At 36.4% G+C, this 26,764-nt stretch overlaps 3 protein-coding genes across 4 annotated transcripts; all 3 read right to left on the bottom strand.

Annotated features, from left to right (window-relative positions):
- Positions 1–82: 82 nt before the first annotated feature.
- On the bottom strand, positions 83–9,985 carry LOC126820249 (uncharacterized). 2 transcript variants are annotated; one of them, XM_056100884.1, is made up of 3 exons: positions 9,869–9,985; positions 7,260–7,366; positions 83–1,772 (listed from the first exon to the last, which is right to left on the bottom strand). In XM_056100884.1, the coding sequence occupies exons 1-3, from the start codon at positions 9,895–9,897 to the stop codon at positions 1,027–1,029; spliced, it is 882 nt and encodes a 293-aa protein (XP_055956859.1). In that variant the 5' UTR covers positions 9,898–9,985; the 3' UTR covers positions 83–1,026. The 2 variants fall into 2 exon arrangements, with proteins under 2 accessions (XP_055956859.1, XP_050404042.1); XM_050548085.1 differs by lacking the exon at positions 83–1,772 and adding an exon at positions 4,568–6,413.
- Positions 9,986–15,500: 5,515 nt separating this feature from the next.
- On the bottom strand, positions 15,501–18,819 carry LOC126820247 (uncharacterized). Its single transcript, XM_050548076.2, has 5 exons — positions 18,566–18,819; positions 18,345–18,445; positions 17,898–17,972; positions 17,183–17,270; positions 15,501–16,891 (listed from the first exon to the last, which is right to left on the bottom strand). Exons 2-5 carry the CDS (start codon positions 18,442–18,444, stop codon positions 15,523–15,525), a joined length of 1,632 nt encoding a protein of 543 aa, XP_050404033.1. The 5' UTR covers position 18,445; positions 18,566–18,819; the 3' UTR covers positions 15,501–15,522.
- A 1,406-nt stretch (positions 18,820–20,225) lies between these two features.
- LOC126820251 (uncharacterized) lies at positions 20,226–26,751 on the bottom strand. The gene is made up of 3 exons (XM_056100883.1): positions 26,589–26,751; positions 23,788–23,894; positions 20,226–21,795 (listed from the first exon to the last, which is right to left on the bottom strand). The coding sequence occupies exons 1-3, from the start codon at positions 26,615–26,617 to the stop codon at positions 21,050–21,052; spliced, it is 882 nt and encodes a 293-aa protein (XP_055956858.1). The 5' UTR covers positions 26,618–26,751; the 3' UTR covers positions 20,226–21,049.
- Positions 26,752–26,764: the final 13 nt, after the last annotated feature.

Raw genomic sequence — 26,764 nt, 5'->3', positions numbered from 1 at the left:
TTGGATGGGAAACTGCACTTCATTAGCCCCAGTCCAACTAACTGACTACCAATAGTCCAATACCATCATTTCAAAACTAACATTCTTATAAAACTTTATTTATTTACATCTTTTTTGTAGAATGTTAAAATTCTAAGAATTGTATTACAAATAAATGTTGAATTTAAAAATCAATAAATAAATAAATTCATCCATGAATAAATACAAATATAAATAGAGGTAATTTGATTAGAGGTATATCAAAGACTCATACCGACAAATGTCTAGATACGTAAACATAGGTTGCCAGGCAAGTTAACATACGCCCCCAATAGTTTCATTTTTAACACTCTACCAAATTTTTTCCCTGTTTTGTGAGGTTTTTTTTAGCATTAACAACTTTGTGGATTGCATACATGTACTGTAAATAATGATCACAATCCAAAGTTTGTGAAAATTGGTCAAGAGTTCAACTCCATTGAGTGATATAGTTTAATCGAAAATCATGGGACATAACTCTGGAAGTACTTAGTGAATACACTCAAAACTGATAACTATCTTTTTCGATCCTATTCCTTTTCCTATTTTTTTCTGAAAGTTTGGTGATAATCAGTCAGTCATTTAATTTGCTATATTGCTTATATGGTAATTTGTGTTTATGAACTCCTACCAGTCTTTGGCAAACTCTGAAATTTGGATCATCTTCACCCCAGTACCAACTATGCCTTTAATTTTGAAGTCACATACGATTTTTACCTCACACTCCTCAGTATAGAGGATAACTTCCCTTTATTAATATGTAGCACACTGACTTCTCAATCTACACTTGCATGTTCACTTTTGAGTCAAAATTTTGGCACTTGCATATTTTCTTGAGTTCTTTGTAAAAGGCATGAATTAAATTATTTGCAAGACCGTTCCCATACTTTAAAGATACATTATGATTATGGGAGATTAGATAAAGAGCTGGCAGTTCGCACAGTTATAATACTTAATTAAATTATTTGCAAGATCGTTCTCATACTTTAAACTTTCATTTATGTTAATTTACAATCTACTAATTTCGTGCATTTCTAATTGTGCTTGACATATAATTTCTTTATTTTCATCTAATATTTCAAAACAGATACATTTTTTTTCTGGGGGTGACCAGAAATCAACAGAAAGTTGTTCTCCAACATTTCCTTCTTTAACATAATTTAACAACGCTAATTTAATCTGCGGTAATTTTAAATCAGTTCCGTCTTTTTTAACATTTGTAGAAACTAAAGCGTCACAACAAAATTTTAAATAATTTGTCCAATTCGTATGTGAATATGCATCACAGTCACTTGGTTGTATAATCAGAGGATATGACGTGACAGCAGACGGGCGCGGGTAACTTAGTCTCCATTTTAAAACTTCTTCTGGCTTGGAATATTTCTTGTATTTTTCATTCCACCATTCCGGAGTTGGTGTTGGGCGGCGGGTAGTTTTATCAACGCAAACTGTCTGAACTCTACATTCTGCCAAAGGTGCTTTTATTTCTGGATGAGATACTTCTGTTAAAATATTGATTGTTGACGTCCCTGCGTAAACTAATTTCTTTGTTATTATTAGTGGACTCTTGCTGGTCTTTTTCCTGTATAAATCTCGGTTGATGTTTAAAGAACATGTCGCATTAAACGCTAAAACATCATTATACAGTATGTTGAAATCTAAGAATCCTCGTTCTGGGTCATTGTGATTGCCATTAAATGAAAATGCTCTACCAGATTCCACCAAAGATAACAGACTCCAGGGTTTAATATTTGCTACAAAAAATGAAAAAGAAAAGATTATAGCATTATTTAACCGTGTTAAGCTTAAACCTCCAACTTATGAATCTTGGCCATTTGGTAATAAAAATTTTTGTCATTAAATCATACAAGCAATAACGGATCATGGAGAGGGCAAAAGAGGCACAACTCTGGTAGTAATTATTTTAAATCATTGAAAATCAAACATTTAATTGAGAAAATTTGGGAGGTTTTCAGACACAGTCAGCTGTAAATGATCATAATTATATTATATTTATACACCATGCAAAGATTGGACATGACTTGATATCTGTAATCTTTGATAATTAAACAATGTCAATGTGCAGTCATAGTTTGGTTAAACATTCACCTTGTCCATCAAACGCTTCGTATGGAAATCCACCGGGGAGTTGTATTTTAACAATATGTGGTGCAACAAATTCTCGACGAAAACTATTTGTAAGTTGAAATGCGGTCCTGAAAAGAAATTTAACAAAATTATGACTTAATTAACTTCGCGAATTTGATTCTTCATATCTAGCATTCCAGCTGGACATGTTCAGCAAATGTGGACTGAACAGAATCCATGAATGCCACAAAGTTGTTCATTTGTCAAGTTACCGGGACGTATGAGTAAACTTTGGACTTTGATGCATTATTTTATGTTCCTTGTGAAGGACTATGCTACTCTCTATGACAGAATGTTTGTGATATGTTTGTTTTCCTGTGCAGTTTTGCTATTCTGTCTAATAGGCGTGCCGTCTGAGATTAAGCGTATGATAATTATTTTCTCTAACCTTGATTAATGGTCAATTAGTCCCAATCCTATGGTGCATCCATGTTATTCCTATGCCAGACATCCATTGAGGTTTTATTGACTGTAGCTACGCATAGGGGTATTTTTACTACTGCACTAATAGATATTGATAAGGAATTGACTGTATATGGTGAGACAAATCAAGCAGGGGACCTGGACAGAGGGCACTGCTGCCTATGCTTGAGTTTTAACTCACAATGCATGCAGTATAGGCCTATGATTAATCTTGATTAATGGTCAATTAGTCCCAATTCCATGGTGGGTGTATCCATGTTATTCCCATTCCAGACATCCATTGAGGCTTTACAGCTAGGCTACTACGCATAGGGGTATTTTTACTACTATATACACTAATTGATATTGACAAGGGATTGATTCGATTATATGGGCAATTATTTCAGCAGGGGTCTTGGAGAGAGGGCGCTGCTAGCTATGCTTGAGTTTTAACTATGCAGTATATAATTTCAAGCTGAGCTTGACAATGCTAGAATTGTAGGCTGTTAAAAAAAAATGTCTAATTTTCAGAGGTGACTATGCCAAGAGGTGAATATTTTTTCTTGTAAGTCTATCATAAGTCCATGACAAAATATATTGGCCTTAGTGGAAAGCTATTTGGCTTGAATCCCCAAATACCCTAATCATGGAGAGAATAAATTTCAAGAAGACAAGATCAAATAAAATATATTAATATTGTCAATAATGACAGGGTCCCCGGGGCTTCGTCAAACATTTTTTCAAGGATATTCAAGGATAAATATACGTCAAATTCAAGGATTTTCAAGGACATTTTTTAGCCTAAAGTTACAATTTTTCATCTTAAAAATAACCAAAACATTACCAACTATCGTTATAAAACTTCCTAATCTAAACGGGATTTTCATATCAACTTACCATTATTACCAATTTGAAACAAAATTAAGGATCTCAACTGAAATTCAAGGATATTTTCCTATTTCCGCGAAATTCAAGGATATTCAAGACCTTGAAAATGAAATTTTAAATTTAAGGATAGGGCCTATTCAAGGATTTTCAAGGACCGCGGGAACCCTGAATGAATTATGATTATAATCATGCTTTGTCGTGAGAATATAATATGTCAATTAAATCTATAGATATAGTATTACCAAGCAAAAGCAGTTCTTGTAGAAGACATTATTCTTTTCTGTGACTATGTTACATTTCGTTCTTGTTCAGATTCATATCATTTTGTGTCTAAGGCAGAGCAAAGGTCAGTTAAAAAAAACAAGGGAGATAATTTATTACCTGCCCTTGTGTGAAATAAGTGTTACACAAATAAAGTACACGGTTTATATTCAAATCAATGTAACTCTGTTCCCAACAGCTTCAAATAAATTGCTAATTGATGTATTCCATTGAAGACAAATTCTAGCCATTGTTAGTTTTGCTTTAGAACCAGATTAACCCCGACTGTAGTACTGTTCCATGCAGAAATGAAATGAATTGGAGATTAATATTCTACTTCTCTGTATCAACCAGACTAATGGAGATTTGAAAATTCTATGCAGTTTTCTAAGAGAAAAATTTTGTCCTGAGAGCTGTGCGTGCTTTACAGCCTACACTTATATTAATCTACAATTGTCTGGGGATCTCATTTAAGTGCTGAGAGGGTACACACAAGACCTCGGGTTTTTTTTAATGACCACTCGACTCAAACTATTACTATAAATACTAAGTCATTTCGTGACGTGACTAACATTATTCAATTTTATTTCAATAATTTGCCTGTGCGTCTGTGGGAGGGGGACCCAGAGAAAACCCACGAGGTTGCACAGGCAACCCTACTCGATTTCTCACATACAAGCGGGAAATCGAATCCACACCATTAATGACAGACAGAGGCACGCATTTTTTCGGCCACTCAACCCTCTCAACCATATTTAGATGGGAAACTGCACTTCATTAGCCCCAGTCCAACTATATAACTGACTACCAATAGGCAATAGTCCAATATACCATCATTTCAAAACTAACATTCTTATAAAACTGTATTTATTTACATCTTTTTTGTAGAATGTTTAAATTGTAAATCCAAGATTAAAATTAAATGTTGAATATAAAAATCAATAAATAAATTCGTCCATGAATAAATACAGGCTAGACATAAATGGAGGTAGGGGGCCTATATAGTATATCAAAGACTCATACCGATAAATGTCTAGATATGTAAGCAAAGTTTGCCAGGCAAACAGTTTCATTTTCAACACTCTACCAGATTTTTTCCCTGTTTGAGGGGTTTTTTTTTCAGCATTAACAACTTTGGGGATTGCATATGTATACCTGTAGGCCTAGTGTAAATAATGATTACGATCCAAGGTTTGTGAATATTGGTCAAGAACTGAACTCCACAGAGTGGGTATAATAGGGTGATATACTTTAATCAAAAATCATGGGGCATATATAACTCTGGAAGTACTTTGTGAATACACTCAAAACTGATAAACTATCTTTTTCGACTCCATTCTTAACTATTTCGGAAAATTTGATCAAAATCAGTCCGTCATTTAATTTGCTACATATTGCTTATATATAAATATGGTACCGGTAATTTGTGTTTATGAACACTTCTACCGGTCTGGGGCAATAACTCTGAAATTTGGATCATCTTTACTCGAGTACCGTACCAACTATGCCTGAAATTTTGAAGTCAAATACGATTTTCACCTCACTCTCCTCAGCATACAGGATAACTTCCCTTTGTTAATACATAACAGTACACACTGACATCTCAATCTACACTTGCATGTTCACTTTCGAGTCAAAATTTTGGCACTTGCATATTTTCTTGAGTTCTTGAGTTCTTTGTAAAAGGCATGAATTAAATTATTTGCAAGACCGTTCCCATACTTTAAAGATACATTAGCTCCTAATGTAGTTTAATGTATGTTTAAACTTACATTTATGTTTGTTACAATATCATTAATATTTAGATATTGTTCCCAGTATTATTTAATTTTATTGTGCATCACTGTATGTAGGCCTATTATTAATGTAGTGCATCACATCAGGGGAGTTAACTCTGTTTTATTAAAAATGTTTTGAACTGTCATGGTTTTTTTCTTAAACAATGTTAATTTACAATCGACTGTTTTCGTGCATTTCTAATTGTGCTTGACATATAATTTCTTTCTTTTCATTTAATATTTCAAAACAAATACATTTTTTTTCTGGGGGTGACCAGAAATCAACAGAAAGTTGTTCTGCAACATTTCCTTCTTTAACAAAGCTTAATAACGCTAATTTAATCTGCGGTAATTTTAAATCAGTTCCGTCTTTTTTAACATTTGTAGAAACTAAAGCATCACAACAAAATTTTAAATAATTTGTCCTATTTGTGTGTGAATATGCATCACAGTCACTTGGTTGTATTATCAGAGGATATGACGAGACAGCAGACGGGCGCGGGTAACTTAGTTTCCATTTTAAAACTTCTTCTGGCTTAGAATATTTCTTGTATTTTTCATTCCACCATTCCGGAGTTGGTGTTGACCGACGAGTAGTTTTAAAAATGCAAACTGTCTGAACTCTACATTCTGCCAAAGGTGCCTTTATTTCTGGATGAGATACTTCTGTTAAAACATTGATTGTTGACGTCCCTGCGTAAACTAATTTCTGTGTTATTATTAGTGGACTCTTGCTGGTCTCTTTCTTGTATAAATCTCGGCTGATGGTTAAAGAACATGCCGCATTAAATGCTAAAACATCATTATACAGTGTGTTCAAATCTAATAATCCTCGTTCTGGATCATTGTGATTGCCAAAAAATGAAAATGCTCTACCAGATTCCACCAAAGATAACAGAATCCAGGGTTTAATATTTGCTACAATAAATTAAAAAGAAAAGTCTATAGCAAATTAGCATTGTTAAACACCGTTAAGCTGATACCGCCTACTTATGGGCCTAAGCCGTTTCGTAATGAAAATTTTTTGTCATTAAATCATAAGTCACCATTACTCTAAACTATTGTTTAGTTAGGAAGTGGTTAGAAATTAAACATTTAGTCATTAATTAGCATGTGCGTAACTATCTGTAAAGGACGCCACTTCTAGTTCTAGACCAATTATAAAACCCATTTTTATCGAATAGCAAACCTAACCAGTATATTAATCACTAATCACACTTTCAACAAATTAGTGGCATAGGACCTACTTAATGACTACCAATCTGATTAAAACACAGATCGTTTCGTTTTTATAGTTCAAAATTTCGTTTTACTTGTCTTTACTACACTAGGATCTGGAAGAGTTGTTATCATCGACGTGTTCTGAATGGTGTGAGGTATTAGCCAATGAAACGGTCTCAACGAGCTTTAGGCGTGTTTGCATGGAACTGTGGGTGATCAACTAGTAACATCTGGTAGTAATTATTGGAAATCATTGAAAACCAAAAGGCTTCTTTGTTTCATGGCCTTAAACACAGTGGGGTTTTCAAAAGTTTATTTGACTAATTTGAGAAAATTTGGGAGGTAAATAGCCATAAAGAATAATATATTATATTTATACACTATGCAAAGATTGGACATGATTTGATCTGTATGGATTGATAACAATGTTGTGTCTTTATACAATGTCAATGTCAATGTGCCGTCAAAGATTGGACATGACTTGATATCTGTAATCTTTGATAATTAAACAATTTTGCCGTCATTGTTTGATTAATCATTCACCTTGTCCATCAAATGCTTCGTATGGAAATCCACCAGGGAGTTGTATTTTAACAATATGTGGCGCAACAAATTCTCGACGAAAACTATTTGTAAGTTGAAATGTGGTCCTGAAAAGAAATTTAACAAAATTATGATTTAATTAACTTCGCGATTTTGAGTTTGATTCTTCATATCTTGACAACTAAGATAGTAGATTTTTAGTCAGAAGTTCTGGCATTCCAGTTCAGCAAATATGGACTGAACATAATTCATGGATGCCACAAAACGAAAGACACAGTGTAACTATATGCTCGAAAACTATATGGCAATTTCAAAGAGGTCATTTTTTTTTCTTGTACCATGACTGAGCCAAATCATAAATCTATGACAATTTTTTTGGCCTCATGGAATGTAGCCTACTTTGGCTCGAATCCCCATGTAGGCCTATCCTAATCAGAGGGCATAATCAAAATACAAGCATTAACTTGAAGGGACAATAACACTCTTAATTGCTGGCTTGACAGCTCCAAAATTTTTTTAAAAAATAGCCTTATTTTAAGTACTAGATGTGTTAGTGTCCTACCTGTTGTGTAAATTATCCATTAAATCCTATTTTAATTGTCCAGAGGGTTCAAAAATATTTTTAAATCCAAGTCACATTTGAAAAGCTTTACGTCAGGCTTTTCAAATCATTTAGTTGAATTTTTCCAATTTTTTAAATTAGGTGTGTTAAGATGAAATTTGTATCATCAATTAATTGGAATATTGTAAAATAGTACAATTTGTTGACCAGAATAATGATTGGGACATATGTCAGTTACAACAAGAGTGGTATTGAGCCTTTAAAGGAGCTAAATCGCCAACATTTGGGACCCAGTGATTACGTTTCTAGTGTAAGGAAAGAATTGTAATATAAGAATCTTCAATGAAAAAAATGGAATTAAACAGTTAGAAGGTTTAATGGATCCATGTGATTTAAAGCGTCGACACATGGATCCAAAATTTTCACAGTCTATAACAGAAGAATACAATAATAATAAATAATAATAATACTAATAGCTTTATTTCCAATCAAGGGTCCACAGGGGACATGGTACAGAGCAAACAAAGAGAGAAAACCCAAATGACAGTCAAGTAAGAAAATATAATAGTATACATAGCTCCCAACAGGGGAGATACACATAGAAGTACCTTATGCACTAAAAGGCTTCATGCCGAAAAAAAAAACGGCTCATGAGAACATTATTATTAATCATGAAAGGGAGATAAATCCACTTAACTCTTAATGTTACAGATCAATATTAGGACACAGATCACTAAAGATTTCCCCATTGACTCCAATGTTAATTCTCGTATCTTAGACCGGTTCTTCATGAAAAACTTGAGACACACAAGCTGGAAGTAGAGACAAGTAAACATGCAATTTCAGGCCCTACATTTCAACCTAACCAACCTCTCAACTCTTGTATCCTTCCGCATCAAAATTATGAATATTCACCAAAACCTGGCAGAAAATGTATTTTCAAACCCTTTTCCTCGATTCTACACCAAAAAGTCAACAAAAATCGCCATGCAAAAGGGGGAAAAAGGAAAAGGGAGAGGAAGACTAAAAATAGATTTGGCCCCTGTTTCGTGGGTGACGGCGTAGGAATATTTGGTGATCTGTGTCCATTAAGCATTACAGAACAGCTGTATTCATCCGCAAAAAAAATAGTACCTAAAATTCATGTACATTATATAGGTTTAAACGTCAAATGAGGTCAAATGAATAGAGACGTCTTTAATATATACTAAATATTTGTATCATCCCAAATCGACAATAAAACAGTGAGAAAAAGGAAAATCTAAGTAATGGCAATCTAATTAACATAAAATTTACGACATAATGGTTTCTTCAATGTTTTGATGGTGATCATGAAGAAAATAGGCCTACATCTGTTCTAAGGAATCCGATAAGATTTTCAAAAAAAAGATCAGTAGAATTATAGATTGTTATTCCACAAAGTCGAAAGGTATGTTAGATTTTTCATTCAGTCAAGTTAGAGCGAGTTTATTGCCGTACTTTGAGCTCCAAACCCAATAGAAATGAAGGCGGAAGTGGCCATAATAGTTTTAGAGATCACTACGTGATGGCGCTCCTGCGTCGCGACAAACGGGGCCGATTTGTCTAGAAATTGACAAAAGTGGGTCGCAACGCATATAATACTGTGATATGAATGTATATAAACTGATTTACATTCAATGGTTTCCGTTTTAAGTCCAATTTCAAATCAGTTATGTTCGGCGAAATAAGCCAGCAGTCTCAATCGAGTGCAAATTTCAGTCTACATCCGCCGTTCGATTTGGTGCAATGTGTCTAGCCTCGTCCCTCGAGTCTCTTTTTACAACTGGGGCTGAAGCGCATTATGGTACACGATTCGTGTACCAATGGTAAAATGTTTATTTTGTCTTAAATATTGGATATCAAAAGCCCATCTTATTCTGTTAAGATCACAACATCAATGTTGATTTAATTTGACAAATAAATCGTGTTTTCAATGTTGAAGAATTTGGATGATATTGAGTTAGAGACTTGGCTACTCCAAGAAATATTTAACATAATATTGTCAATAATGATGAATTATAGTTACCAAGCAAAAGCAGTTCCTATAGAAGGCATTATTCTTTTCTGTGACTATGTTACATAGTTATAATAAGTTATATAGTTCAGATTCATATAATTCTATGTCTAATTAAGGCAGTGTAAATTTATTTGGGCTCAGATAAGCAATTATTTGCCCATTGTTTCAATGTTAAATATGGCTGTAGCATCACAGGCTGTAGTTTTTTGCTACGGGGAATAGATGTCGACTGGGATGAAAATTTCACTTCCGACACAATGATTGCTCTTGAGGATGAAACTTTACCCCCCACCCTATCCCTCCGCTGTAATATCCAAAACTGCTATGAAATTGCAAGTTTGATCCCTTTTATCCAATTCTAGACCAAAAAGTCAACCAAAAAAGGCGGGAAGAGGGGAGAAAAAAATTAAGGGAAAAATTGTCTATTTAGAACAAATTACTAGTCCTATAGTCCATTTGCTTTTCTTTGTAAATAAAAAGACATGTTTGAAATAAAAGTATTACGCAAATTAACATACTCAGTTTATATCCAAATCAATGGAACCATTTTATTTTCAAAAAAATTGCTAATTGGTGTACCGGTATTCCATCTAAGACATATTCTAGCCATTGTTAGTTTTGCTTTATATTACAACTAGCAGGATACCCGGCTTCGCTCGGGGGTCGTAACTCCGAAACCGGAAGTGGTAGACTAACGCCACCTGGCCTATGTTACTCCCCAGTCCGAGCTACCCCTATACCCCAAATTTCAGACTCGGGGCAGACCTAGTGTAGCCGCCAACCCCGAACAGACCGGCTTCGCTCGGGGGTCATAACTCCGAAACCGGAAGTGGTAGACTAACGCCACCTGGCCTATGTTACTCCCCGGTCCGAGCTACCCCTATACCCCAAATTTTAGACTCAGGGCAGACCTAGTGTAGCCGCCAACCCCGAACAGAAAGACTTCGCTCGGGGGGTCATAACTCCGAAACCGGAAGTGGTAGACTAACGCCACCTGGCCCATGTTACTCCCCGGTCCGAGCTACCCCTATACCCCTAATTTCAGACTCGGGCCAGACCTAGTGTAGCCGCCAACCCCGAACAGACCAGTTTCGCTCAGGGGTTCATAACTCCGAAACCGGAAGTGGTAGACTAACGCCACCTGGCCGATGTTACTCCCCGGTCCGAGCTACCCCTATACCCTAAATTTCAGACTCGGGGCAGATGTAGCCGCCAACCCCGAACAGACAGACTTCGCTCGGGGGTCATAACCTGGCTTATGCTACTCCTCGGTCCGAGCTACCCCTATACCCCAAATTTCAGACTCGGGGCAGACCTAGTGTAGCCGCCAACCCCGAACAGACCGGCTTCGCTCGGGGGTCATAACCCCGAAACCGGAAGTTGTAGACTAACTCCATCTGGCCTATGTTATTCCCCGGTCCGAGCTACCCCTATACATGAAATTCCAGACTCGGGGATGACCTAGTGAAGCCGCCAACCCCGAACAGACAGACAGACACACGACAGTCACAAATATATATATAGATAGATTAATATAGCGCTCGCGTTACTATAATATATGAATTCAATATGGCACAGTACGTCAATTAATAAAAGATATAATTTATTGTGTATCGGTACATACAATAATCAATAGGCTATAGTATATACATGTAATACCGGTTACTAATATGTAATGATTAATAAAGTCGTGAAGGTCGTGATTTCTTAAAACTCTCTTGAGATTTAGAGTTTTTATACGCTCGCCCACATTTTCATGTGGACGTATATTGTCGTCGCCCCGGACGAAACTTGAAATATAGGTTTATCCTCAAAAGATCTCGGCTGCTTTCGATATTGGCATGTATCGGATCGAAACTTCATGGATTATGGCCCCTGATTGTACGAAAAATCACGTGTTTAGCTTGTGGACCCTATATAGGTCACAATTTTGAACCGATTTTGATGAAACTTGTATGTTTATAACCCAAAGATCTTGGTTCCTATCGATATTTGCGAAAAATCGGAATCGGATCGTAACTTCCTGAATTATGGCCCCTGATTGTCCGAAAAATCGCCTTTTTTAGCTTGTGGCCCCTCTGGAGGTCACAATTATTATCCGATTTAAAAAACCGTTACACCGTAAGGGAGGTTAAGTTCGAATTTCGTGAAAATTGAACCAAAACTGTCGGACAAAATGGCCGCCACTTGTACGCGAATAGTGTAAAAATTTGGTATATCAAGGCTGTGGACCCTGTAGAGGTCACAATTTTAATTCGATTTTGATTTTTGATGAAACTTGAAATGCGTGTTTATAACCTAAAGATCTTGGTTCCTTTCTATATTTGTGCATATCGGATCGTAACTTCCTGAATTATGGCCCCTGATTGTACGAAAAATCGCCTTTATTAGTTTGTGGTCCCTCTGGAAGTCACAATTATTACCCGATTTAAAAAAAAAAACGTTTGATTATTTCACCGTTACGCTGTAATGAAGGTTCAGTTCGAATTTCGTGAAAATTGGACTAAAATTGTCGAACAAAATGGCCGCCCCTCGTACGCAAATATTGTAAACATCTGGTAATGGTATATCAAGGTTGTGGACCCTCTGGAGGTCACAATTTTGTGCCGATTTTCATGAAACTTAAAATGCATCTTTATAACCCAAGGATCTTGGTTGCTTTCGATATTCGCGAATTTTGGATTGAAACTTCATGAATTATTACCCCTGGTAGTACGAAAAATCGCATTTTTAGCTTGTAGACACTCTAGAAGTCACAATTTTGATCCGATTTTGATGAAACTTAAAATGCATGTTTATAACCCAAAGATCTTTGTTCCGTTCGATATTTGCGCATATCGGGTCGTAACTTCCTGGATTATGGTCCCTGATTGGTCGAAAAAAAATTTTTTTTGTGGATTCTCTAGAAGTCACAATTTTTTTTTTCGATTTTAAAAACCGTTTAGATCACTATTCGACCATAATGAATGTTGAATCGAAATTTTGGGAAAATCGAAATGATTTGTATGCAAATTGTATATAAGTATGTAATTCAAAGGTTATGGACCCTCTAGAGGTCACAGTTTTTATCCAAAAATCTCAGTCCCTTTTGATATTTGCGCATTTCAGACCATAACTTTCTGGATTATGGCCCCTGATTGTACAAAAAATCGTTTTTGTTTTTAGCTTGTTCTCTATCCATCTCTTTCAAAATGTGGGCGTATCCTGTCGGGTAGATCATTCCATATCCGTGGACCGGCAACACCGAAGAACCAGCCCGAAAAAGTTTTTTGTTTTGTAGGTAGGACGATTTGAAAATCGTGTCGAATATCGCAGGATTGGGTTTACGTAAATCTATCAAGTAGGCTTACTGGGGAGCGAGGTTTTTAAGCCCTTTATTATAGTAGCCTCGAGAGTCACTCGACACAAACTAAGCTTTAAAAAATTATTGATTGTGGCAGAATATTTAGTCTGTCAATCAGTTTATTTTTAAGTCGAGCAAGGAAGAGTAGCAAGGATTCTTGGGAGTGTTTGTGGTGGCTGCTGAGAAATGGGTCAATTCAGATAATAGGGATCTTTCGCATCGGTACGAAAACGAACATGTTCGTTTACTTTAGCATCGGTACGAACACGAAAACGTCATCGAATCGTGTATTCTTGCGGTACGTCTACCCGTACACGAGTGTTCGGCCAGTGACGAACGTTACCATAACGCTCTGTTAGGCGTGTTGAGATGGATTCACGTAGGTATAGAATCGAAAATGTTTCTTGTGTCATATATTGAATTTTCCAAAATTTTTCGAGGTCTTGTGTATATTGTTGATTGTGTAGAATGTGCTCCAATGCAATATTCCGTTTGATTTGTTGTACATCTGCCAAAAATTCGATTGAAAACTTTGACTAAGAGTTAACCCCATCATTTTGGATGGTCTAATGGTTTAACGCGTGCGCGTGAAATTACAAGGTCTGTCATTGAGTCAAGCGGCGTGGTTTCGATTCCCGGCTTGAACGTGACAATGAGTATGGTCGCCTATGAAACCTCGTGGGTTTTCACCGGGTCCTCCTGTTTCCTCCCACGGCTAAGAACCCCTACGCACAAATCAACAGGCATTTAATAATGTTTATCATATTTATTACAAAATCAACACAGTAGAGTGCAGAGAGATAGAGTGACAAAAAAATTAAATCTAAAATTTTGTTGTACAAGCTGTTCTACTTAATTTGAATAATAGGTTTATTTCATCTGTTTTGACATATTTAAAATCTACCAGACCCTATAGGAATCAAGTTGTCAACCAAGACATCACTAACCCTCTGCACCCCACTGATTCAACAACTTATAAAATATATTGTAACAAGTGTATATTTTTAAAATAAAAAAACCCTAAAGTACCAATATTTCATACAAACAACCACATCTACTTAACATAGGTTGACATTAATTTGTATATTATTACAAGCAGCCATATAAAGTAGAATCTGCCATAAATGGCAGACGGAAAGTAAATAACCGTCTTATGGTTTATATTATGTAATATACAAAGACAGGTAGCACAACAAAGATAGTCTAAAACTAAAAAAAATAAAATATGAAGTTATCAAATTTGTTTTATGATTTAAACGCCAAAATCCTAAACTTCCCGTTGTTCTCCACTGTCGACAGAATATAGGATATCATATTTATGTAGAAACAATTTTGTTTCAATAACATTTACTGAACTAGTCTCTATTATTACTGAACAGGAATCTGCGACACTGGCCTATGTGATTATTATTAGTAAAGTTAATTAAGTAAATTTAAAGTTTTGAAATATACAGCAAAATCTCCATCCCCACCCAAAAAAGCCCCATATATTACTAATAATATTATGTTTGTGTAGCTAAAGCTTATGCCCGTTCGTATCTAGAGAGTTCGTCGGTAGGGACAAATTTGACGAAACTACCAACCAACTTACCGTTATAAGAACGGACTATAATCTTAGTCAGATAAATTTTCGAAATTATTAATCCTTCCTGATCCAATATTAGCTATGGATGAGTTGGAAATAGGGAAGTCATAACTGAAATATTATATCTTCTAGAAAACTAGCCAGACAACAATAACGTAATTATAATTTTTGAAGTTTATAAACAATATTCAATATCATTTAATAAACCAAAATAGAATTTCAATTTGTGCTGGTCTGTTCTAGTAGAATTTTTAATTTTTAGAAATCCTATTTTTTAGAATGCATTTTATAATTATATTAGGAATTTTATCTACATTTAAAAAGCTTAAATACGGTGATTATTGCAAACAATAAATCCCATATAATATTTTTAACACCAATATCAAAGAATATACTATTGTCAGAAATATAACAGTTTATAATATAATAACCCAAATATAATATTCCCCAATATAGTATTCTATATAATATTATCCTATATAAAATATTCTCCCCACATATAATAATCTCCTCACGTATAACAATCTCCTAGATATAATATTCAATGTAATATATTTACTATATTTTTTAAACCACTATAACATAATATAATACTACATGTAATATCATCGTATATATAATAAATATAACGTCAAAATAAATAAATTGTATAAAGTAAAACGTAAAGTGCACTTTTTAATAGCTTCATCGGTTTATTCTGAAACGACTGTAAAGGTATGATATACCATTTAAAATTTATTTAAAGTCCACAATTCGAGGTAGCTGCTGTCTGTCGTTTAACAAAGATCGACGGTGAGCGGGTTTCTGAGAAGATGGAGGCACTGAAGAAAATTTACGAGGTGCTTTTTCGGGACTTTTCAAGGTTGCACTTACATCCACTCTGGTGTAGATCGAAGGAAAATTGATATTCTGAAATTGAACTAAAGACGTTCTAAGCCCCTTTAGTACTGGGGTAGTGGATGTTTTAACGAAATCAGATCGACTTCTGATCTGCGGTAAAATTCGGTTGTTTGGATCAAAGAGAGATGGTATCGAATCTGAGCTTTTGACTTCTGTAGGGGCCCTAATATTAGAAACCACTTTCTTTATTCCGGGTCCTCTTGGCATCAGTGGTCGTAAAATGTTAGGTGGGTCATTTAATGAAGATTTATGAGACTGTCTTCTATCTTCTGGAACGATTCTGCCTTCTAATTCAAAACCAGGTGTCTGTTGATCAAATCTTCTGATTTTTAATCCTCGTGTTACCACTGGTGATATCATTTTAGACTTAGATGGAATCTGTTCCATTGGTCGTAGATTACTTACCACGGCGGTTATTTCAAAATTGGACTCATTTTCGTCTTCTCTTTTCATTGAAACATTTCTGTCATCATTAGCATTTTTGCCATCATCGCTCTCCTTTTCATCCGGTTTTATATGGCAATCAACAGTGGATATCTCTTGAATATCTCCGCTTTCCTGTTCTGCTTCACATGCTTCTACGTATCCACTATCGTCTAATTCTGAATCTTGGACATTTTTATTGGAAAAACACGGTTCATCATCGGTTTCCTGATCTGAAATATCTTTTGTTTCTTTGTAATATTCTTCATCTTCGCCATTCTCTTTGGGTTTACATTGTAAATGTAAATCGATGTTATCGGGAATCGTTTCAAGTTCCGTGGACATGGTATCTTGTTCTTCCACTGGTGATGTTCTTGAATGAGAAGGATTGTTGCTGACTTGCATGTCTACTGACGCCCTGTTGTCGGGACAAAAGTTTTCTAGAAACCTTTTTATTAATGCCTGTGTCGACATAGATTCTGGACACTGCGTTACAGGATCTAGTAATTTTTTCTCCTCTCCTAGTGCGAATTTGTTCTTACTTTCTGGTGTAGAGGGCACACAGTAGCATGGATGTGGCTGCAACATGTCTCTTTGAATCATCACCATGGTTTCCCTCAACTCCTCATTTTCTTGTCGGTATATTGCAGCATCACACCCATTCGTTACAGCTTTAACTCTCCAGGATCTTACATTCTGTACTTGTTTGTTAATCTCTTCTTTCAATACCACGTTTAGTTCGAAACATTCCTCGTACTTTTCTCGAAGATCCTCACTGTACCTGAAATAGAAATTCCAAGTGACGAATATTATAAAGGATGTTGGCCCAGCGTCATAAAGTAAAATACTGTTCTTTCTTTCAATTGACGCGGTATTCACGGTGGCTCAGTGAGTAAGACTAGCTAACCTGGAGGCCCCTTGTTCGATCTCGGTGTTGGCGTAAAAAATTCACCGGTAAGGTTTCCTCTTGTCAGTGGTACAGGAAAGAGGGTCTGGCAAGGTACAACGTTTAGTCGTTCAGATGGGACGAAAAACCGAGGCCCCATGTATACATTAGCCTGCAGTGTCTTACCTCAACTGACTTTTAACTTCATCCCGGAGCTGTTTGTTTGTAATTTCTAGAGTTTCCATATTTTGTTTCAATCTAGTGATGTAGCTTTCTAAAAATAAAATCATTAATTTATATTAAAGTAGAATTATCCCAATCCTGCTTGCTTACACAAACTACGACATATCCCACACTACAATGCTTTCAAATGTCAGTTTAGTTGATCCAAGCTCTTTACGTCCGCTCTCACCCAGACAATTGACGAAAAAGCCAGGCGTGAATGAGAGGCCAGTCTTGCATAGGGAACAAATGCAACAGTGTGTAGGAAATGATATCGCCTCTACTCTATGGTGCGGCACGGGTTCGATCTCGATGTTGGCTGAAAAAGTTCAAGGGGATTTCCCATCCGGTTGCCCCCGAGGTCCCGTGTCATCCCAAACTTATTTTGCCTCTCTATAGTTAGCTCTGCTTGATTAATTCTCGAAATATAAAGTATATGGATCTCTGTGTCACAGTATAAGGTCTCGTGTATAATATTAGCTTAAGTTATCCCAACAGGTAGCCATTTTTCAGAGCAGGGTAAACACAGAGTCATTTACAACTTTATAACTAGAATTAATTAATGTGTGCTATAATTTCATATCAATAATTCGCTTACACGTAGGGAGCTTTAGCAAGGTAGGGGGCAGAGATCGCAGAAACCCCATGGGGTTTGACTTTGTTGATAATTGATGATTACCTATATCTACTGTTTTGGTACTGGCTGTACTATTAATCTGTTCTGTTAATGCAGCAGTACTCCTATCACCAGTGTCTAAACATGAAGATGAAACATTATTATTACCTTGCACTTGTGCAATAGTTAAAATAGTTAAAAATATATTCAATGTAGCTATACGGTACCATAAAACTTGAAAAAGAAAATGTTATTACCAGAAGGAAATATTCATCCGGTGTCAGTGGCGTATATTCTTTATGTCACTGACGCAACATGACTCAATGACAGATCTTATGACCTAAAGTCCAAACGTAATGCTAGGGGTTTGTTTACTCTTTGGCCTATATAAGAGTAATAGTCTTCAGAATATGATATTTATATCTTTAGTATAATTTATTCTATTTCCTAGTGAACAATCTCAAACCATTCTCTTAAAGGACCGTTAATAACAATCGTGCGTTCACTTACCTGCTGGCGACGTAAGTGAATGACTTCGGGACTTTTCATCTGTTTCCTTGATAGGCCTGAGCAAAGGTTGAAACCCAACAAAATGATCAGGTTTACTCATGCTGGAAGAGATAAATATTATGTTGTTTAAATAATAATACAAAGTTTATATAGATTACTAGATTTTTAAAAATTCATTTCGTGACAAGGTTACGTTACCATTCTGGTAAGCCAAACAGTACCTATTGCAAAATTTAAATCCGGCTCTACTCTAAAGTGGAAGAGAACCTCACACTCAAGACCTCAAGTTCTCACTCAGGTTTAGGTTGTCACTTGTCAGTACACCTACTGTGTGACCTAGTAGGCCTACTTCCCGTGGTTGTAGAGACTTGAACTTGAAGTGGGACGAAATTTAGTGTGTAGGCATCTCTACTGACTCTAGTCACTTAAACAAACATTCCCTGAAAAGTTCAAGTCTCTATGACCACGGGAAGTAAGCTGTAGCACCATGGGCCTTTCTGTCTGACGTGGAGAGCGGATTAGGGGAACCGGTTGCCACATCCTACATACGACCCATGCATCTTTTCTTACTACATATTTCTGTAGCCTTGTGATCGTCTAGAATTTGTCTCTAGCTGTCTTTACTTCTGCTTAGTACAATTCTACATATGTGGGAATCTACCAACTTGCCAAAGATATTAATTAATGAAATATACTGCCATCATTAATTTCAAGAGCAAAAATTCTAGCAATATTATTACAAAGCTTACGTCTACGATAGACTAGTGCCCCTAGTGGACTTTGTAGCGTAGATAGCCTACTCTAGCGCTCACTTGTCAGGGGTAGTACTAGTAGACTAGATTATAGAAAATTTCACAAGTCAAGTAAGTACGGTATAAAAAAAGATAATTAATTCCGCTAGATTTTACACAGTCGCCAATTCTCAGACTATCTATCTATTCTAATTTTACTAACCCACTTACTTTATTTAATTTACCGTAGGCCTACGAGTACCGATGTCTAAGCAAGGCTATCGCATCGCCTATCGGTATCGACGCCTAGCTAACTAGAAATCCTGATTTCATTGCTTTTGAGTTTAGGCTTTTTAATACTTACTTTGTCTGGATCAGGGTTAAAAAATTTACAGGATTCAGAAACGCTATTTTAGTTTTAACCTCACGTTAATGCGTTGTACTTATTATAAACCCGGTGGAAACATAGACCGTACAGTTCTATGGTGGAAAGTTCTGGAACAATCATAGATATGATGGGAACAATAGCGCAACGTCACCATGGTCACGCTTAAGGCATACAGGTTAGGTAACTCTGCTCTGCATTACTTCTGTGTAGTCTTGACTTTCTAGACCAAAATGGATGTGTATATTGGAACCAGTATTGTCAATATAGAGTTATAGTTTCTGTAACTCTGTGATTGGAACCATGAGCATGGATTTAGGGGGGGGGGGGGTCGGAAGGGGGGACGAATAGATTTCTGTACCCCCCCCCCCATGATTTTCAGGACAGATTTTCAGGTTTATATCCACATGATGGTGAGCTTGTGTCTGTCTGTATATGGAACTGAATCGGGACTTGGAATAAAAATTGCCATTCTTTAAGCGGCACTTCGGCCAAGGGATCATTTGTGCATGCCAATGTGTACACGGGACCTCAGTTTTTCATACAATCCGAATGACTATACACTATCCCTTGCTAGGCCCTCGTTCCTGCACCACTGACCAGAGGGGAACCACGCCGGAAAATCCTGATGAACTTTCTCTGCCAACACCGGGATCGAACGAGGGACCTCCAGGTTAGCTAGCCAATGTCTTACTCACCGATCCACCATGGCTCCCACCCATAGACAAACAATTTATACACGTATAAAGAACACTAGACTAGCTCTCTTGTTATAAAACTCCATTTATTTACATCTTTTCTGCATAATGTTTAAAATTCTAAGAATTGTACCGGTATTACAAATAAATGCTGAATATAAAAATCAATAAATAACTTCATCCATGAATAAATATAGTTATAAATGTTGGTAATTTGGTTAGAGGTATATCAAAGACTCGTACCGATAAATGTCTAGTTATGTAACGCAAGGTAAAACTCTTCAAGATTTTTCCCTGTTTTGTAAGGTTTATAAGTATACACAAGTTTTGGGATTACAGACCTGTACTGTAAATAATAATCACAGTCCAAAGTTTGTGAAAATTGGTCAAGAGCTCAACTCCATAGAGTGTTGTTGTTGTTCTTGGTGTTTATCGTCCACTTCCACCGAGGGTGATATCGCAGGCAAGTTGCCATATTTTCATTTTTATTATCTTAGCGCACATGCCATGGTCTTTCCTGTGGGACGAAATGAGAAGGCGACCCTATTTCCAAGCCACATAGGCTCACACCAGGGATCGAAACCAAGACCGCAAGCCAGAATTGGCCAGCCAGCTGGAGCACGAAGCCCGACACTCTAGACCACTTGCATATTTTCTTGAGCTTCTTGTAAAAGACTTGAATTAAATTATTTGCAAGATCAATCTTATACATGTATTTATGTTAATTTACAATCTACTATTTCTGTGCATTTCTAATTGTGCTTAATCCTTCTGTCCATCTAATATTTCAAAACAAATACATTTTTGCACTTGCATATTTTTATTCAGTTCTTTGTAAAAGGCTTGCATTAAATTATTTGCAAGATCGTTTTCATGTTACTTTATGTTAATTTACAATCTACTATTTTCGTGCATTTCTAATTGTGCTTGACATATAACATCTTTCTGTTCATCTAATAATTCAAAACAAATACATTTTTTTTCTGGGGGTGACCAGAAATCCACAGAAAGTTGTTCTCCAACATTTCCTTCTTTAACATAGCTTAACAACGCTAATTTAATCTGCGGTAATTTTAAATCAGTTCCGTCTTTTTTAACATTAGTGGAAACTAAAGCATCACAACAAAATTTTAAATAACTTGTCCAATTCGTATGTGAATATGCATCACAGTCACTAGGTTGTATTATCAGAGGATATGACGTGACAGCAGACGAGCGCGGGTAACTTAGTCTCCATTTTAAAACTTCTTCTGGCTTAGAATATTTCTTATATTTCTCATTCCACCATTCTGGAAATGGTTTTGGACGGTGTGTAGTTTTATCAACGTAAACTGTCTGAACTCTACATTCTGCTAAAGGTGTTTCTATTTCTGGATGAGATACTTCTGTTAAAGTATTCACTGTTGACGTCCCTGCATAAACCAATTTCTTTGTTATTATTAGTGGACTCTTGCTGGTCTCTTTCTTGTATAAGTCTAGGCTGATGGTTAAAGAACATGTCGCATTAAACGCTAAAACATCATTATACAGTGTGTTTAATTCTAAGAATCCTTGTTCTGGCTCATTCTGATTGCCATTAAATGAAAATGCTCTACCAGATTCCACCAAAGATAACAGGCTCCATGGTTTAATATTTGCTACAAAAATAGAAAAGATTGACTTCTATAGTCTATAGCATGTTTAATCCAATATATAGCTTAAAAGATAGGTTGCCAGGAAACGAAACATCCGTCTACAACAGCTAATTTGTCCGAGGGGTCGTCAAGGGTTGTCGCATATTTATTCTTTTGTAAGTAATTGGGAGCATTTGCAAGACAATTTCATACTGATCAGATTATAATTTTCGTTGTTTGAGGGTTCACAAGTTTCTACAAGCTGAAAAAGGGCCTTAACTCTGGGAGTAATTTACAGCTAAATTGACCGAGGGGTCGTCAAGGGTTGTCGCATTTACAAGACAATTTCATACAGATCAGATTATAATTTTCGTTGTTTGAGGGTTCACAAGTTTCTACAAGCTGAAACCAGGGCCTTAACTCTGGGAGTAATTTACAGAAAATTTTGAAATTTGACAAGCTTTTTCGTTTTACTAATTTAAATAATATATATAAATTTCATACAGATCGGGTGATAACTTTCGAATATTCACAAGGTTCACAAAGTAAAACAAGAGCCATAAGTCGAGAAGTAATTGACGGAAATTGCTGAAATCAAACAGACTTCTTCGTTTCACTAATGTAAATGATGCATGTAAATTTCATACAGATCGAATGATAATATTTGTCGATCGAGATTGAAAATGTTGAACAAAATGAAACAAGGGCCATAACTCAAGAATTCAATAGGCATCGTCGTTTCACTAATCTAAATAATGCATATAAATATCACAAATATCGGATGATAACTTTTGGCGTTAGAGCGTCCACAAGGTTCCATTGGCCGAGAAAGTTCATCCCGATTTTCCGGCGTGGTTTCCCCTTGTCAGTGATGCAGGACGGAGGGCCTGACAAGAACAGCTGTCTAGTCCTTCGGATGAGACGAAAAACCGAGGTCCCGTGTATATATTGGAATGCACGTAAAAGATCCCCTGGCAGTTGGAATTTGATATAAGAGTAGGCGATAGTGCCGCTGCCCGGGCAAAATTTCCCTCATAGCACACTGTATGGCGTATGCCCGTCTTCATTAGCCCAGTATAGGAGCAGTGCCCTGTTTCTCGAAATCTTAACTAAAGATAAAATCCAAATTTTAGTAGATACTTCAATTTTGATTGGCTAAGCACTAAAATCAATCTAATATTATCCAATCAAATTACTAAAATTTGGATTTTATCTTAGTTAAAATTTCGTGAAACAGGCCCCAGAACAGTAGGGCGTTAAACCCCATTTCATTTCATTTCATTTCATGTCCACAAGGTTCAACAATGTGAAACAAGGCCAGGGCCATAACTCTAAATGGAATTAACGGAAATTGCTGAAATTCAATAGGATTTTTTTTTTTACTAATTTAAATGACGCATATAATTCCATACAGATCGGCAGATAACTTTTGATGTTAGAGAATTCACAAGGTGCAACAAAGTGAAACAAGGGACATAACTCTAGAAGTAATTAATGGAAATTAAATAGGCTTCTTCATCTCACTAATGTTAACAACATATTATCAATTTTAAAACAGTCGGATGATAATTTTTGCGTTAGAGCGTTCACAAGAAATTGTGGACGAGGTACGGACGGGGGCGACGGCAAGAAATATGTGGGCGTATAAAAACTAAAACTGTGTGGCTAATAAAAGTCATAAAGTAGCCTAGCTACATAGCCAAATCCAGGAGGCAAAGCAAATTGAGTGGAAATCAGAATCTTTGTGTCATATTAAAATACTTTCCTGCATTTGATTTTTGGGGATTATTATAGTCAATATAAGATTAATAATTTTGGAAAAACATTTGAGAACATATGGGAAGTTTTCATATACAGTCAGGTTTATGACCATAATATATTATGCTTTTACACTAAGCAATGATTATATATGGATTGATAAGAATATTACGACTTTAATCAAAAAATGTCATTGTGCCCTTAAAGATTGATATCTGTAGTATTTGATAACTACACTGTCAAGGTGACGTCATTCACCTTGTCCATCAAATGCTTCATATGGAAATCCACCAGGGAGTAGTATTCTAACAATGTGTGGTGCAACAAATTCTCGACGAAAACTATTTGTAAGTTGAAATGCGGTCCTGAAAAAGAAATAAAACAAAACTATGATTTAATTAAAAGCCAGATACAGTTACTTGTGGATCTGAGACATACATGTATAGGTCGCGGTATTTCCAAAAGGATAAAACCTAAATGTTCCAAAATTAACTACATAAATGTAGGCCTATGGGTTCAGATTATCCAGCATGGTTTCGATTCCTCATTTTTTACGTGACAAGGAGTAGGGTCACCGGTCTCGTTTGTTTTCTCCGGGTCCTCCGGTTTCCTCCCACTGCTAAAGACACACCTATGCGCAAGCGAATAATTGAAAGTTTGAACCTTATGTTAGTTTCTGTCGAGTGAAAGTTAAACCCCTTTCTTTCTGTCAAGCTGTCTCACACAGATTATTCACTCTCAGTGTTGCTATTGAATGTGTTTTGTAAAAGATAAAATTGAAGCTAATTGGTAGGCTAATAGTACAGTCAATATTATTGGCAATTTTGAGGTTGATTCGTCTTGTCCAAATGCACCCTGCCTGGCTTTAACCCCTATCATTTACCCTACCATTACCGGCAAGGAATTGCTAAACTTGTAAGATTATATGTAATTCAAAATGCACTTTTAAGCAATTATAATTCATACAAAGAATAGAGTGAATTAAATCAAAATAAATAAAAAATCAGAGGGCACAAATTTCAAGAGGAAAAGAATAACCTAGCAAAGAGTCACATCATCAAATTAACAAGCGGTTGCCATGCAAGATACGCCCACATTTTGCAAGAGATGGACAGAGAACGAGCTAAAAAAAATAATGTGATTTTTTGTACAATCAGGGGCCATAATCCAGGAAGGTATGGTCCGATAAGCGCGAATATCGTAAGGAACCGCGATCTTCTGGTTATGAACATATATTTCAAATTTCATCAGAATCGGATTAAAATTGTGACCTCTAGAGGGTCCACAACCTTCGTATTACATACTTTTGCACAATTTGCGTACAAAGAGCGGCCATTTTTGGGGGGCAGTTTCATTTCAATTTTGACGATATTCGAATTCAACCTTCATTATGGTGGAATGGTGATATATTTAAAAGGCTTTTAAAATCGGGAAAAAAAATGTGACCTCTAGAGAATTCGCAAACTAAAAATGCGATTTTTCAAACAAACCGGGGCCATAATCCAGGAAGTTATGCGCGATTATCAAACGTAACCAAGATCTTAATGTGTAACGGTGATATATTAACACGTTCTTTTTAAATTGGATAAAAATTGTGACCTCTAAATTTTGTACAATCAAGGGCCAAATTCAGGAAGTTACAATTCGATATGGGCAAATATCGAAAGCAACCAAGATTTGTGGGTTATATGCATTTCAAGTTTCATCAAAATCAGATAAAAATTGTGACCTTCTTTTTACTTGATAAAGATGGGAAAATCCTCATCGAAATATCGGTTAAATGGGGATCACGTGGCTAAGTGGGTAAGACGCTGGCTCGCTAGCCTGGAGGTCGGGTGTTCGATCCATGCATTGGCCGAGAAAGTTCATCCAGATTTTCCGGCGTGGTTCCCCCTTGTCAGTGATGCAGGACGGAGGGCCTGACAAGGACAGCTGTCTAGTCCTTCGGATGGGACGAAAAACCGAGGTCCCGTGTATACATTGGAATGCACGTAAAAGATTCCTTGGTAGTTGGAATTCGATATAAGAGTAGGCGATAGTGCCGCTGCCCGGGCAAAATTTCCCTCATAGCACACTGTATGGCGTATGCCCGTCTTCATAAGCCCAGCATAGGAGCAGAACAGTAGGACATTAAACCCCATTTCATTTCATTTCATTTATAATTGTGTCATGTGTTACTCTATAAGAGTGTACACAAGCTAAAAACGTGATTTCTCGTACAATCAGGGGCCATAATCCATGAATTAAGTTTCAATCAGATACATGTCAATATCGAAATCAACCGAGATCTTTTGGAGATAAACCTATATTCTTTAAATGGCATTTAGTAATTGGAACTTAATCAAATAAATAGTGTGTTAGATAATCGGATAAGAATTGTGACCTGTACTACTGTAGAGTGTCCACAAACAATTGCAGACGGACGTTCCGGCGGACAGGGGCGACGACAATATATAGAGAGAGAGAAATGGGGTTTAAGGTCATTTCGGGACTAACATATGGTTTAATGTTATTTACATAATTCGCTTGCGCGTAGGGGTCTTTAGCAGTGGGAGGAAACCGGAGGCCCCGGAGAAAACCCACGAGGTTGGACAGGCGACCCTACTCCTTGCCACGTACAACCGGGGATTCGAAACCACGCCAGTCGACTCAATGACAGACTTTATCATACAGCGCGCGCACGCTAACCATTCAGCCATCCAACCCCCCTGCGACGACAATATACGTCCACATGAAAATGTGGGCGTATAAAAATATATACTAATATAATATAGGCATATAATGATGCTTTAGCCTTTAGATCGAGAGCAAAGAGAGAGAGAGAGAGATGGGGTATAACGTCCACTCGAGACAAACTAGGTCATTTCGGGACTAACATATGGTTTAATTTTATTTCAATAATTCGCTTGCGCGCAGGGGTCTTTGGTGGGCGGAAACCGGAGGACCCGGAGAAAATCCACGAGGTTGGACAGGCGACCCTGCAGCTCCTTAATTGTCACGTACAACCGACAATACATGTTGATTAAATCTAGAGTACATATAATATTATATAGTAATACCAAGCAAAACCGGATCTTCTTGAAGACATTATCCTTTTCTGTGACTATGTCATATTTCTTAATCACTTCAAGTTCCAATTCTAATATACATAATATTTCTATGTCTGATATTATGGGAGTCAAAGCCGAGCAAGGTTCACTTTACAAGATCAAGGGAGATAATTTTATTGTCTGCT

Source organism: Patella vulgata, chromosome 5 (assembly GCF_932274485.2).
Source record: "Patella vulgata chromosome 5, xgPatVulg1.2, whole genome shotgun sequence".
In the NCBI taxonomy this organism is placed as follows: domain Eukaryota; kingdom Metazoa; phylum Mollusca; class Gastropoda; family Patellidae; genus Patella; species Patella vulgata.
The sequence above is the reverse complement of the archived record's forward strand: the minus strand, read 5'-3'. Positions and strand labels throughout refer to the sequence as shown.